At 46.9% G+C, this 14,405-nt stretch overlaps 1 protein-coding gene across 1 annotated transcript in view; it reads left to right on the top strand.

Moving 5' to 3' along the window:
• LOC148518778 (cytochrome P450 2C5-like) overlaps positions 1-11,570 on the top strand; it is a 66,345-nt gene extending 54,775 nt beyond the window's left edge. Inside the window, exon 9 of the mRNA XM_088477110.1 lies at positions 11,376-11,570. Coding sequence (XP_088333236.1) covers positions 11,376-11,560 — 185 coding nt within the window. The 3' untranslated portion in view covers positions 11,561-11,570. The remainder of the gene's footprint in view (positions 1-11,375) is intronic.
• Positions 11,571-14,405: the final 2,835 nt, after the last annotated feature.

Raw genomic sequence — 14,405 nt, forward strand, 5'->3', positions numbered from 1 at the left:
CAAAAACTAACATTGTAAATTCGGCTATTACAAGGCTTGTTGAGGATATTTAGCAAAAATCTCATACATACAGTACAGAACCATAAAATGTGCATCCGTTCTGAATGCAGATCCAATTTTCCATACCATAATTATTTTCTAATGTGGCCCTTCTAAACTAAACCCATCATTAGGTGGCATTAGCAGAAACCTTCCTTTTTTCTTCAGCTGGGAGAGGGATTCTTGGAGATCCCTACCGTGTTCTTTTTCTATACCCTGCATCTGATCACAGGCACAGCTAAGCTGAGATGACTTCCATCCCTGGTGAGCTGCACACTCATCCAGCACACAGGCAGCACCCCCGTCCAGCACACAGGCAGATCACCCGTCCAGCACATAGGCAGCACTCCTGTCCAGCACACAGGCAGATCACCTGTCGAGCACACAGGCAGATCACCTGTCCAGCACACAGGCAGCACAACTGTCCAGCACACAGGCAGATACCCATCCAGCACATTGGCAGCACACCCATCCAGCACACAGGCAGATTACCCGTCCAGCACACAGGCAGATCACACGTCCAGCACACAGTCAGATCACCCATCCAGCACACAGGCAGATCACCTGTCCAGCACACAGGCAGCACAACCGTCTAGTACACAGACAGCACACCTTTCCAGCACACAGGTAGAGCACCTGTCCAGCACACAGGCAGCACACCCGTCCAGCACACAGACAGCACACCCATCCAGCACACAGACAGCACACTCGTCCAGCACACAGGCAGCACACCTGTCCAGGCCACAGACAGCACACCCATCCAGCACACAGGCAGCACACCCATCCAGCACACAGGCAGCACACCCATCCAGGACACAGGCAGCACACCCATCCAGCACACAGACAGCACTCCCGTCTAGCACACAGGCAGCTTACCCGTCCAGCACACAGACAGCACACCCGTCCAGCACACAGACAGCACACCCGTCTAGCACACAGACAGCACACCCGTCCAGGACACAGACAGCACACCCGTTTAGCACACAGGCAGATCACCTCATCCAGCACACAGGTAGAGCACCTGTCCAGCACACAGGCAGCACAACCATCCAGTACACAGACAGCACATCTGTCCAGCACACAGGCAGATCACCTGTCCAGCACACAGACAGCACACCCATCCAGCACACAGACAGCACACTTGTCCAGCACACAGGCAGCACACCCGTCCAGGACACAGAAAGCACACCCATCCAGCACACAGACAGCACACCCGTCCAGCACACAGGCAGCACACCTGTCCAGCACACAGGCAGCACACCCGTCCAGGATACAGACAGCACACCCATCCAGCACACAGACAGCACACCCGTCCAGCACACAGACAGCACACCCGTCTAGCCCACAGACAACACACCCGTCCAGGACACAGACAGCACACCCATCTAGCACACAGACAGCACACCCGTCCAGGACACAGACAGCACACCCGTTTAGCACACAGGCAGATCACCTCATCCAGCACACAGGTAGAGCACCTGTCCAGCACACAGGCAGCACAACCATCCAGTACACAGACAGCACACCTGTCCAGCACACAGGCAGATCATCCGTCCAGCACACAGGCAGCACACCCGTCCAGGACACAGACAGCACACCCATCCAGCACACAGACAGCACACCCATCCAGCACACAGGCAGCACACCTGTCCAGCACACAGGCAGCACACCCGTCCAGCACACAGACAGCACACCCGTCCAGCACACAGACAGCACACCCATCCAGCACACAGGCAGCACACCCGTCCAGGACACAGGCAGCACACCCATCCAGCACACAGACAGCACTCCCGTCTAGCACACAGGCAGCTTACCCGTCCAGCACACAGACAGCACACCCGTCCAGCACACAGACAGCACACCCGTCTAGCACACAGACAGCACACCCGTCTAGCACACAGACAGCACACCCGTCTAGCACACAGACAGCACACCCGTCCAGGACACAGACAGCACACCCGTCTAGCACACAGGCAGATCACCTCATCCAGCACACAGGTAGAGCACCTGTCCAGCACACAGGCAGCACAACCATCCAGTACACAGACAGCACATCTGTCCAGCACACAGGCATATCACCTGTCCAGCACACAGACAGCACACCCATCCAGCACACAGACAGCACACTTGTCCAGCACACAGGCAGCACACCCGTCCAGGACACAGACAGCACACCCATCCAGCACACAGACAGCACACCCGTCCAGCACACAGGCAGCACACCTGTCCAGCACACAGGCAGCACACCCGTCCAGGATACAGACAGCACACCCGTCCAGCACACAGACAGCACACCCGTCCAGCACACAGACAGCACACCCGTCCAGCACACAGACAGCACACCCGTCTAGCCCACAGACAGCACACCTGTCCAGGACACAGACAGCACACCCGTCTAGCACACAGGCAGCTCACCCGTCCAGCACACAGGTTGAGAGAGTAGGTAGATAGGAGAGAAAATGTACTGACCTATGATGGAGAGTGTAATTGTGCTGCTGGTCTTAGCCCATCCTGATTCTGTAGCTGCGCTGCACTGAAAATGACTTATCGTGCATTCGTGGTGAGTCTGGCTAATGTGAAGACCAATTGCTGGCATATGAAGGATTTCACAATTGTGAATGCCAGATGTGGCTAGTAACGAGTACAGAAGGCATTGCTCTCTTATTCACCAGGACAGAGCTTGCAAAACATTTTGATACATATTTTTAATGTCACAATGCAAAGTGTGGTGAATACATCTCATCACAGTTGCATTTAAAAAAGTATATATAGGGGCTTATATATAATAACCTGGTTTAGTTCAGTGTTCCATTTCAGCATAATATCTGTTGCCCTGTAAGGGGGCAAGTCTATATACCACTGCAGGGAGCGTATGAGCAATAACCCTCAATGTTTAGAAATATGCACAGCAGTAAATACTTAAGTGTACCAGTTAGTGGTTCCATTAATCTGTAGCAGTTTGTAAGCAAAATTAGTGGAGTTATGTAATTGTTCGCTGTCTCCTGGCTCGGGCAGACTTGAACCTACAGAACACTGTTTGGTAACTTTTTGATACGGTCATATTGCTGCCTTTCACTTCCCTATCTCTGACTGAGCCTATACTTACCGGTGTCCTCCTCCTACAGTATAGGCTTCTGTACCTGTCACTTCCCTATCTCTGACTGAGCCTATACTTACCAGTGTCCTCCTCCTACAGTATAGGCTTCTGTACCTGTCACTTCCCTATCTCTGACTGAGCCTATACTTACCAGTGTATTCCTCCTACAGTATAAGCTTCTGTACCTGTCACTTCCCTATCTCTGACTGAGCCTATACTTACCAGTGTCTTCCTCCTACAGTATAGGCTTCTGTACCTGTCACCTCCCTATCTCTGACTGAGCCTAGACTTACCAGTGTCTTCCTCCTACAGTATAAGCTTCTGTACCTGTCACCTCCCTATCTCTGACTGAGCCTGTACTTACCAGTGTCTTCCTCCTACAGTATAGGCTTCTGTACCTGTCACTTCCCTATCTCTGACTGAGCCTATACTTACCAGTGTCTTCCTCCTACAGTATAGGCTCCTGTACCTGTCACTTCCCTATCTCTGACTGAGCCTATATTTACCAGTGTCTCCCTCCTACAGTATAGGCTTCTGTACCTGTCACTTCCCCATCTCCGACTGAGCCTGTACTTACCAGTGTCTCCCTCCTACAGTATAGGCTTCTGTACCTGTCACTTCCCCATCTCCGACTGAGCCTATACTTACCAGTGTCTTCCTCCTACAGTATAGGCTTCTGTACCTGTCACTTCCCTATCTCTGACTGAGCCTATACTTACCAGTGTCCTCCTCTTACAGTATAGGCTTCTGTACCTGTCACTTCCCTATCTCTGACTGAGCCTATACTTACCAATGTCTTCCTCCTACAGAATAGGCTTCTGTACCTGTCACTTCCCTATCTCTGACTGGGCCAAAACTTACCAATGTCTCACTCCTACAGTATAGGCTTCTGTACCTGTCACTTCCCTATCTCCGACTGAGCCTGTACTTACCAGTGTCTCCCTCCTACAGTATAGGCTTCTGTACCTGTCACTTCCCCATCTCCGACTGAGCCTGTACTTACCAGTGTCTCCCTCCTACAGTATAGGCTTCTGTACCTGTCACTTCCCCATCTCCGACTGAGCCTATACTTACCAGTGTCTTCCTCCTACAGTATAGGCTTCTGTACCTGTCACTTCCCTATCTCTGACTGAGCTTATACTTACCAGTGTCTGCCTACTACAGTATAGGCATCTGTACCTGTCACTTCCCTATCTCTGACTGAGCCTATACTTACCAGTGTCTTCCTCCTACAGAATAGGCTTCTGTACCTGTCACTTCCCTATCTCTGACTGAGCCTGTACTTACCAGTGTCCTCCTCTTACAGTATAGGCTTCTGTACCTGTCACTTCCCTATCTCTGACTGAGCCTATACTTACCAATGTCTTCCTCCTACAGAATAGGCATCTGTACCTGTCACTTCCCTATCTCTGACTGAGCCTATACTTACCAGTGTCTTCCTCCTACAGTATAGGCTTCTGTACCTGTCACCTATCTATCTCTGACTGAGCCTATACTTACCAGTGTCCTCCTCTTACAGTATAGGCTTCTGTACCTGTCACTTCCCTATCTCTGACTGAGCCTATACTTACCAATGTCTTCCTCCTACAGAATAGGCTTCTGTACCTGTCACTTCCCTATCTCTGACTGGGCCAAAACTTACCAATGTCTCACTCCTACAGTATAGGCTTCTGTACCTGTCACTTCCCTATCTCTGACTGAGCTTATACTTACCAGTGTCTGCCTACTACAGTATAGGCATCTGTACCTGTCACTTCCCTATCTCTGACTGAGCCTATACTTTCCAGTGTCTTCCTCCTACAGTGTAGGCTTCTGTACCTGTCACCTCCCTATCTCCGACTGGGCCTAAACTTACCAATGTCTCACTCCTACAGTATAGGCTTCTGTACCTGTCACCTCCCTATCTCTGACTGAGCCTATACTTACCAGTGTCATCCTCCTACAGTATAGGCTTCTGTACCTGTCACCTCCATATCTCTGACTGAGCCTATATTTACCAGTGCCTTCCTCCTACAGTATAGGCTTCTGTACCTGTCACCTCCCTATCTCTGACTGAGCCTAGACTTACCAGTGTCTTCCTCCTACAGTATAAGCTTCTGTACCTGTCACCTCCCTATCTCTGACTGAGCCTGTACTTACCAGTGTCTTCCTCCTACAGTATAGGCTTCTGTACCTGTCACTTCCCTATCTCTGACTGAGCCTATACTTACCAGTGTCTTCCTCCTACAGAATAGGCTTCTGTACCTGTCACTTCCCTATCTCTGACTGAGCCTATACTTACCAGTGTCTTCCTCCTACAGTGTAGGCTTCTGTACCTGTCACCTCCCTATCTCTGACTGGGCCTAAACTTACCAATGTCTCACTCCTACAGTATAGGCTTCTGTACCTGTCACCTCCCTATCTCTGACTGAGACTATACTTACCAGTGTCTTCCTCCTACAGAATAGGCTTCTGTACCTGTCACTTCCCTATCTCTGACTGAGCTTATACTTACCAGTGTCTGCCTACTACAGTATAGGCATCTGTACCTGTCACTTCCCTATCTCTGACTGAGCCTATACTTACCAGTGTCTTCCTCCTACAGAATAGGCTTCTGTACCTGTCACTTCCCTATCTCTGACTGAGCCTGTACTTACCAGTGTCCTCCTCTTACAGTATAGGCTTCTGTACCTGTCACTTCCCTATCTCTGACTGAGCCTATACTTACCAATGTCTTCCTCCTACAGAATAGGCATCTGTACCTGTCACTTCCCTATCTCTGACTGAGCCTATACTTACCAGTGTCTTCCTCCTACAGTATAGGCTTCTGTACCTGTCACCTATCTATCTCTGACTGAGCCTATACTTACCAGTGTCCTCCTCTTACAGTATAGGCTTCTGTACCTGTCACTTCCCTATCTCTGACTGAGCCTATACTTACCAATGTCTTCCTCCTACAGAATAGGCTTCTGTACCTGTCACTTCCCTATCTCTGACTGGGCCAAAACTTACCAATGTCTCACTCCTACAGTATAGGCTTCTGTACCTGTCACTTCCCTATCTCTGACTGAGCTTATACTTACCAGTGTCTGCCTACTACAGTATAGGCATCTGTACCTGTCACTTCCCTATCTCTGACTGAGCCTATACTTTCCAGTGTCTTCCTCCTACAGTGTAGGCTTCTGTACCTGTCACCTCCCTATCTCCGACTGGGCCTAAACTTACCAATGTCTCACTCCTACAGTATAGGCTTCTGTACCTGTCACCTCCCTATCTCTGACTGAGCCTATACTTACCAGTGTCATCCTCCTACAGTATAGGCTTCTGTACCTGTCACCTCCATATCTCTGACTGAGCCTATACTTACCAGTGCCTTCCTCCTACAGTATAGGCTTCTGTACCTGTCACCTCCCTATCTCTGACTGAGCCTAGACTTACCAGTGTCTTCCTCCTACAGTATAAGCTTCTGTACCTGTCACCTCCCTATCTCTGACTGAGCCTGTACTTACCAGTGTCTTCCTCCTACAGTATAGGCTTCTGTACCTGTCACTTCCCTATCTCTGACTGAGCCTATACTTACCAGTGTCTTCCTCCTACAGAATAGGCTTCTGTACCTGTCACCTCCCTATCTCTGACTGGGCCTAAACTTACCAATGTCTCACTCCTACAGTATAGGCTTCTGTACCTGTCACCTCCCTATCTCTGACTGAGACTATACTTACCAGTGTCTCACTCCTACAGTATAGGCTTCTGTACCTGTCACTTCCCTATCTCTGACTGAGCTTATACTTACCAGTGTCTCGCTCCTACAGTACAGGCTTCTGTACCTGTCACCTCCCTATCTCTGACTGAGCCTATACTTACCAGTGTCATCCTCCTACAGTATAGGCTTCTGTACCTGTCACTTCCCTGTCTCTGACTGAGCCTATACTTACCAGTGTCTTCCTCCTACAGTATAGGCTTCTGTACCTGTCACCTCCTTATCTCTGACTGAGCCTATACTTACCAGTGTCTTCCTCCTACAGTATAGGCTTCTGTACCTGTCACCTATCTATCTCTGACTGAGCCTATACTTACCAGTGTCTTCCTCCTATAGTATTGGCTTCTGTACCTGTCACTTCCCTCTCTCTGACTGAGCCTATACTTACCAGTGTCTTCCTCCTACAGTATAGGCTTCTGTACCTGTCACTTCCCTATCTCTGACTGAGCCTATACTTACCAGTGTCTTTCTCCTACAGTATAGGCTTCTGTACCTGTCACTTCCCTCTCTCTGACTGAGCCTATACTTACCAGTGTCTTCCTCCTACAGTATAGGCTTCTGTACCTGTCACTTCCCTATCTCTGACTGAGCCTATACTTACCAGTGTCTTTCTCCTACAGTATAGGCTTCTGTACCTGTTACCTCCCTATCTCCGACTGGGCCTAAACTTACCAATGTCTCACTCCTACAGTATTGGCTTCTGTACCTGTCACTTCCATATCTCTGACTGAGCCTATACTTACCAGTGCCTTCCTCCTACAGTATAGGCTTCTGTACCTGTCACCTCCCTATCTCTGACTGAGCCTAGACTTACCAGTGTCTTCCTCCTACAGTATAAGCTTCTGTACCTGTCACCTCCCTATCTCTGACTGAGCCTGTACTTACCAGTGTCTTCCTCCTACAGTATAGGCTTCTGTACCTGTCACCTCCCTATCTCTGACTGAGCCTAGACTTACCAGTGTCTTCCTCCTACAGTATAAGCTTCTGTACCTGTCACCTCCCTATCTCTGACTGAGCCTGTACTTACCAGTGTCTTCCTCCTACAGTATAGGCTTCTGTACCTGTCACTTCCCCATCTCTGACTGAGCCTATACTTACCAGTGTCTGCCTACTACAGTATAGGCTTCTGTACCTGTGACTTCCCTATCTCTGACTGAGCCTATACTTACCAGTGTCTTCCTCCTACAGTATAGGCTTCTGTACCTGTCACTTCCCTATCTCTGACTGAGCCTATACTTACCAGTGTCTTCCTCCTACAGAATAGGCTTCTGTACCTGTCACTTCCCTATCTCTGACTGAGCCTATACTTACCAGTGTCTTCCTCCTACAGTATAGGCTTCTGTACCTGTCACCTCCCTATCTCTGACTGGGCCTAAACTTACCAATGTCTCACTCCTACAGTATAGGCTTCTGTACCTGTCACCTCCCTATCTCTGACTGAGCCTATACTTACCAGTGTCTCACTCCTACAGTATAGGCTTCTGTACCTGTCACTTCCCTATCTCTGACTGAGCTTATACTTACCAGTGTCTCCCTCCTACAGTACAGGCTTCTGTACCTGTCACCTCCCTATCTCTGACTGAGCCTATACTTACCAGTGTCATCCTCCTACAGTATAGGCTTCTGTACCTGTCACCTCCTTATCTCTGACTGAGCCTATACTTACCAGTGTCTTCCTCCTACAGTATAGGCTTCTGTACCTGTCACCTCCCTATCTCTGACTGAGCCTATACTTACCAGTGTCTTCCTCCTATAGTATTGGCTTCTGTACCTGTCACTTCCCTCTCTCTGACTGAGCCTATACTTACCAGTGTCTTCCTCCTACAGTATAGGCTTCTGTACCTGTCACTTCCCTATCTCTGACTGAGCCTATACTTACCAGTGTCTTTCTCCTACAGTATAGGCTTCTGTACCTGTCACTTCCCTATCTCTGACTGAGCCTATACTTACCAGTGTCTTCCTCCTACAGTATAGGATTCTATACCTGTCACTTCTCTATCTCTGACTGTGCCTATACTTATCAGTGTCCTCCTCCTACAGTATAGGCTTCTGTACATATTAATTAATAATTGAATGAAGCATGTGCAGGCTGACCCTGATAGTTCCACAAGTTTTCAATATAATTGGTGTTTCCATAAAAAAATTATTAATTTGTCACTGCTAATTTGCTAATAAAATTGGCCCCATAAAATGTATTAAATAATAACTTGTAAAATTAATAAACAATGTATTCTTATTTTATTATTTAGTATTAAATTGCCCCCAATATTACTGTTATAAGATAATTGTATGATATCTATTATATAATTGTTCCCTCGTAAATGTATTTTCTAATTGTTTTGGCCCCTTAAATAAGTAAGTGTTAATTACTGTTAATATATATACTGAAGATGCTTTACTTTCTGACTGGATTGCCACTTGAGTCAAATTACCGGCGAGTTTGGCTCTTTAAACCTCCAAACCACTGGGTGTTAAATTCAATGGTGTGGATGCCAGAATCGCTGGGGAATTGTGGTAAATTTGTTTTTCAAATCAGACTTTGTTACACTTCCCAATCGTCCCCTCTTTATTTTACTTATATACATGTCAATTCACCATATTATATTATATGCTACTGTAATACATATTATTGCCTAAAATCCAACATTTCTAGTTACACTCTTACAGTTAAATTAAGTATCGACTGTTTAACTGTAAGAACACAGGGTCTGGTTCAGACCCGCTCGGGAGCACTGAGCGCTCTCAAGCGGGTCGATGGTGGCCCATTGCGCACGTGCACGATGGAGGCGGCTCCGTCGTGCGCATGCGTGAAATCCGGGTCTCGTACCAAAGGGGGCGTGCTGTCGATGTTGAGTGACAGCACGCCCCCTTTGGTGGGCATGCCGGGGACGTGGATCCCAGACGGAGGTGTTCCCATGGGAACGCCTACCGTCTGGGGCCGGCCCCACTGACATCACAAGTGATGTCAGTGGGAGTGCTTTCGGATGTGTTTGAGCTGAAAGCACTCCAGGGCTTGCTGCAACAAGACCCTACCACAAGGGTCTCGTCGCAAGCCCGATGGTTGTGATGGTCTTGACCATCGTGATCATCTTCCTGGCTGCTCGCTATAGCTGTGGGTGGTCACCCACAGCTATAAGATCGGCCAGGAGGCCACTCTAAAAATCAAAAAGGACGGTCCTGATTCAGAGCGAGCGCACTGTCAGAGCGTCCGGCTATGAATCAGGGCCACTGTTATTAAAATGAAAGATGAACAATTCTGTTTTGGCTCAGATCTTTCCACCAAGTTTAGATTTCAGAACGAGGCAAAACATCATCTTTTATGGATAACTTGCAGCAATGCCTATAAAAGATGACGTTTTGTCTGTGAAAGATTACATTTTGCCTCCGAACTTTGCAGAAGAATCCAAGACACACCAGACTGCTTGCCTCTAATAAAAATCTGTCTGTATATTGAATATTGTAGGGCAGTACATATTTATATCATGCCTTGTTCTATACAGTATGTCCCGGGCCATTGCAAAAAGGAGACAGTGCATGAACTGTAATTCTTTTACATTTATCAATAGTAGCAGAGTATAAACGTGTAAAGCTCAAGCTGCCATTTTACTAACTATCTGCCTGAATCAGTATAGATCACAATTGTGATCGCTGCTGCGTAATCGCATGTAATGCAGCTGCGAAATTATGGTAATGACTGCCACAGCCCAGCCAGCATAGAGACGCCCACTGCTGTTTTCTCACATCCGTAATATCTGCAGTCCAGCGTATACATCGGTAACAATGAAGCACATTGGTCCAGCCCGCACAATTACAGCCGTCGCAGAATAAGTAAGTCACGTCGCACACAGCGGTCTCTCAAGCAGTGGCTAATTTATACACGCCCACACAACGGCGTTCAAATGGACAAGCACGGCTGTGTTTCTCCAACCACTTCCCTGTCACCACTCCCAAACACTCACAGCCTGTCACTTACTCTGCGATGGATTCCTGTGTGTGTCCGTAATCGCAGGGCGATTGAAGCGCACGCGCAGTGCAGTGCATACGCATACACAGTACTGAACAATCGGCCAATCTGTGTACATACTTGCAATTACGTACGCTGCTGAATCAGGCCCTATGGTTCGGATATGCAAATAGCCATATTGTAAAGCATTGACTTTGGTATGTGACTTTTGGATAGAGCCCAGGTGGTTGGGTGTAACCCTGGGACCCTTAACAATGTTATAATGTGTCCCAGTACCTTCTAGTAACACCCAGGCCAGCTGCTTTGCATGGTCACATAGATACTGGACCATACTTTGCAACATTGATGCATTAGAAAAGTAGGATAAACGTTGGCCTGACCACGATTCTTACAGCTATGCCCCCTAACCACCCAGTCACCAGTGAGTACTATTCTTTTACTGTGTACTTATCTACCACAAATAGTTTTTCATTTTAAAACAAAGAGAACAATTTTTACTGTGTTTAAGTTCAATATATTTATACTATCCACTTTAGGGAAGCGTCAGTGTCCGGGAGAAAGTCTGGCCCGCATGGAGCTGTTTCTGTTTCTCACAGTACTCCTTCAGAAGTACACCCTGACCACATCGGTATCTCCAGAGGACTTGGACTTAAGCCCTGAAATAAGCAGTGCTGGACACTTTCCCCGCAACTACAAGATGGCCGTCATTCCACGCCAGTAGCACTTTTCCACCTTCACACTTCAACATTGATTTTACTTTAGTACAATGGCTGTATAGCTATTATACCTTTAGTTTTAATTCCTTTTATGTGACGACTGTAATTAATAAAATATACATTTTTCAAGAAGTCTGTATTGTAATTAATTCTGGATCATCCTTCCACCATTTGTGTGCCCTCTTCAAATGTGGGGATGAGCAGCACAAGTCAACATGCTGACGTAGAAATCGAGGATGGTTCTGTGGAATTGCATGAGGAGGATGAGGATGATATTTATGTAATTGGCGATAACAACAAGGATGATGAGGATGTTGATGATGACCAAGATGTTGATGATGAGGATGTTTGTGTAAACACTGTAAATCAGACAACAGTTGTTGCCCATGGTGGGAAAAATCCCATTGTTGCCATGCCTTGGCAAAGGACCAAAAAATCCACTTCCATTGTGTGGAATTATTTCCACCCAAATCTGGACAACCTTTGCCAAGCCATTTGTAACCATTGCCAAGTAAAAGTGAGTAGAGGTAAGAACCTTAACCATCTTGGAACCTCCTCCCTGTTACATCACCTGCAGCGCATTCATCAAATTGGAAAGGGTATTTCAAATTCTAAAACTTTGGGGACAAAAAAACGAACAACAATCAGTCCAGCCACCTAGCTGCTCCCTTCTATCTGGATACAAGCACCTGCCATCTCCACCACCCACTCTTGCATCATCATCAACATCTGAATCGTGATCAGAAGTAGTCCTGCATCCAACTTCATAAGCATGACTGACTCCTCTCCTATCCGTGATTCCTCAGAAGGATCATTGAGTGCTACATCTGTTGCTGCTGCTGGGGGTGGATCTTCATCCCAGAAAGGGACCAAGAAGACTACTACTTGTAGTAATTAAAAAAAAACAATTGACATTTAACAGTCCTTTGATAGAGGTAGTAAGTATAACAGCTGTCACCCAGTTTCACAGCGGATCACTGACGCCATGACGGCTGTGCTAGTATTAGATGGTGAAATAAAAAATGAGTATGATAGTGTGGAGGAAGTGCAAAAGGAGGATGAGGGGGAAATTTGTGTCCTATCTAATGCTAATGAGGATGTTGATGATGAGGATGTGGTTTGTATAAATCAGCCACCAGTGGCAGCAGTTCTTGCTCATAATAAAAAGAAAGCCAGAAAAGCCACATCTTGGGAGTGGAATTATTTTAATCTCAATTCTGACAACAGTTGTGAATGCATCCGTTTCATTTGTAAAGCCAAATTTAGCAGAGGAAGGGAAGTTAACCATCTAGGCACCTCCTCCCTGTTGCGTCATTTGCAGCGAGTTCATGCAATTTGTTTAACAAAATTATAATACTTTGTAAATTAATAACAAGCAGTCCAGTATCAGCTACCAGCAGTTTGGATCAGCACATGCAATCTCCATCACTAATTGAAGGTAGTCCTTCCAAAAAATGTTTTGTGGGGGCCCAAACAAACCAAGGAGTTCAGCCACGAAAGTGTCAGTCCTAGTCGCTAAAGTGCTTGGTTTGTTAAACTGTGCATATCCTTTTTAATATGCCATTTAAGAGTGGATGGGAAGGACAATTCCATCTTGCACCTCTCTCCTTTACATTTGGCACAATTTGGGGCATTGCCCACTGACATTATTATAGTTTAATAAACTGCCATCCTGTCTGCCACTGCTGTGTGGCAATGTTTCATACATGTCCTATATTTTAAACTGCCGTGTGTTTGTGCTACTGCTATGCTGCTTACTTTAGCCAGCCAGCTCGCTGCAGCCTTTGACTTATATTGGCGAAAAATAGCTAAATCAGTATTGTGAGTTGTGAGGTGGTTAAAAATGTATGTAAATGCCTGAAAATTATTGTTATTAAGGTTAACAATACTGTAGGAACAAAAATGGGCCCAAATTACGTGGTTTTAGCTATTTATATAATTTTTTCTAAGAATTACAGATCCAAAACCAAAACCGAAAAACAAAACACCAAGGAAAAAGATCCAAAACCAGATCCAGATCCAAAATGAGGGAAGATACAGATCCACAACCAAAACCAAAATACGGGGGTCGGCGCACATCTCTAATGTATAGTACAACTGCCCCATTTGTGTATGGCTCAGTTAGGCTGGAGGTAATTGCTTTTAATGCTTTTGTGGCAAGCGCAATTGATTTAATCTGTGACCTCTTTCTCCAAACACTGGTTTTGTGTTGTTATTCACAGAATGGAGCATGGACCAAGGGAGAACATCAACCACTAGGTGGCTTAATAGTTTCCCTCAGCAACAAGAGGCTTCATAGCTCATTAGGGCTAAGCCGTACCTGGATGGGTGCAGGATGGCTGCGCTCGGGATCCTGGTGGTCAGTATCCTAACCCTCCCCATCTCCCTACCCCTAACCCTCCTTCCCCACTACCTTAACATTACCTAACCCCTGCACCCTAAACCTAACCTTTCCACCCTAGTGACTAACCCTAACCCTCCCTCTAGTGCCTGACCACAACCCCTAAGCCTAACCCTCCCCCTAACCCCAGTACTTACCATCGTAATGGTCAGCAGTCGGGTAGCTGGCATCGGCATTCCGGAGCCGGAATATTGACTGTCGGGATATTGACTGCATCCCGCGGTATCACAATGTGAACCTGGTGAAAAGTCACCATTGTTGATTGCTATTAAAGTAGAGAAGTGTATTTGACAGTGGCTGAGGATGCCAAAGAGCCCATATACACTCTCGGCTTCACAATCCCTTCTGGTGTACTCCAGATTGTATGCTGTAATGCCGTTAACGGTGTCAGAACTTAGACATTACTTTCAATGAATGGATTTTGTACCATCTAGCAACAAAGTGCAGTT

This window comes from Taudactylus pleione, unplaced genomic scaffold (genome assembly GCF_031769625.1).
Source record: "Taudactylus pleione unplaced genomic scaffold, aTauple2 ptg000199l, whole genome shotgun sequence".
NCBI classification, from domain to species: Eukaryota; Metazoa; Chordata; class Amphibia; order Anura; family Myobatrachidae; genus Taudactylus; species Taudactylus pleione.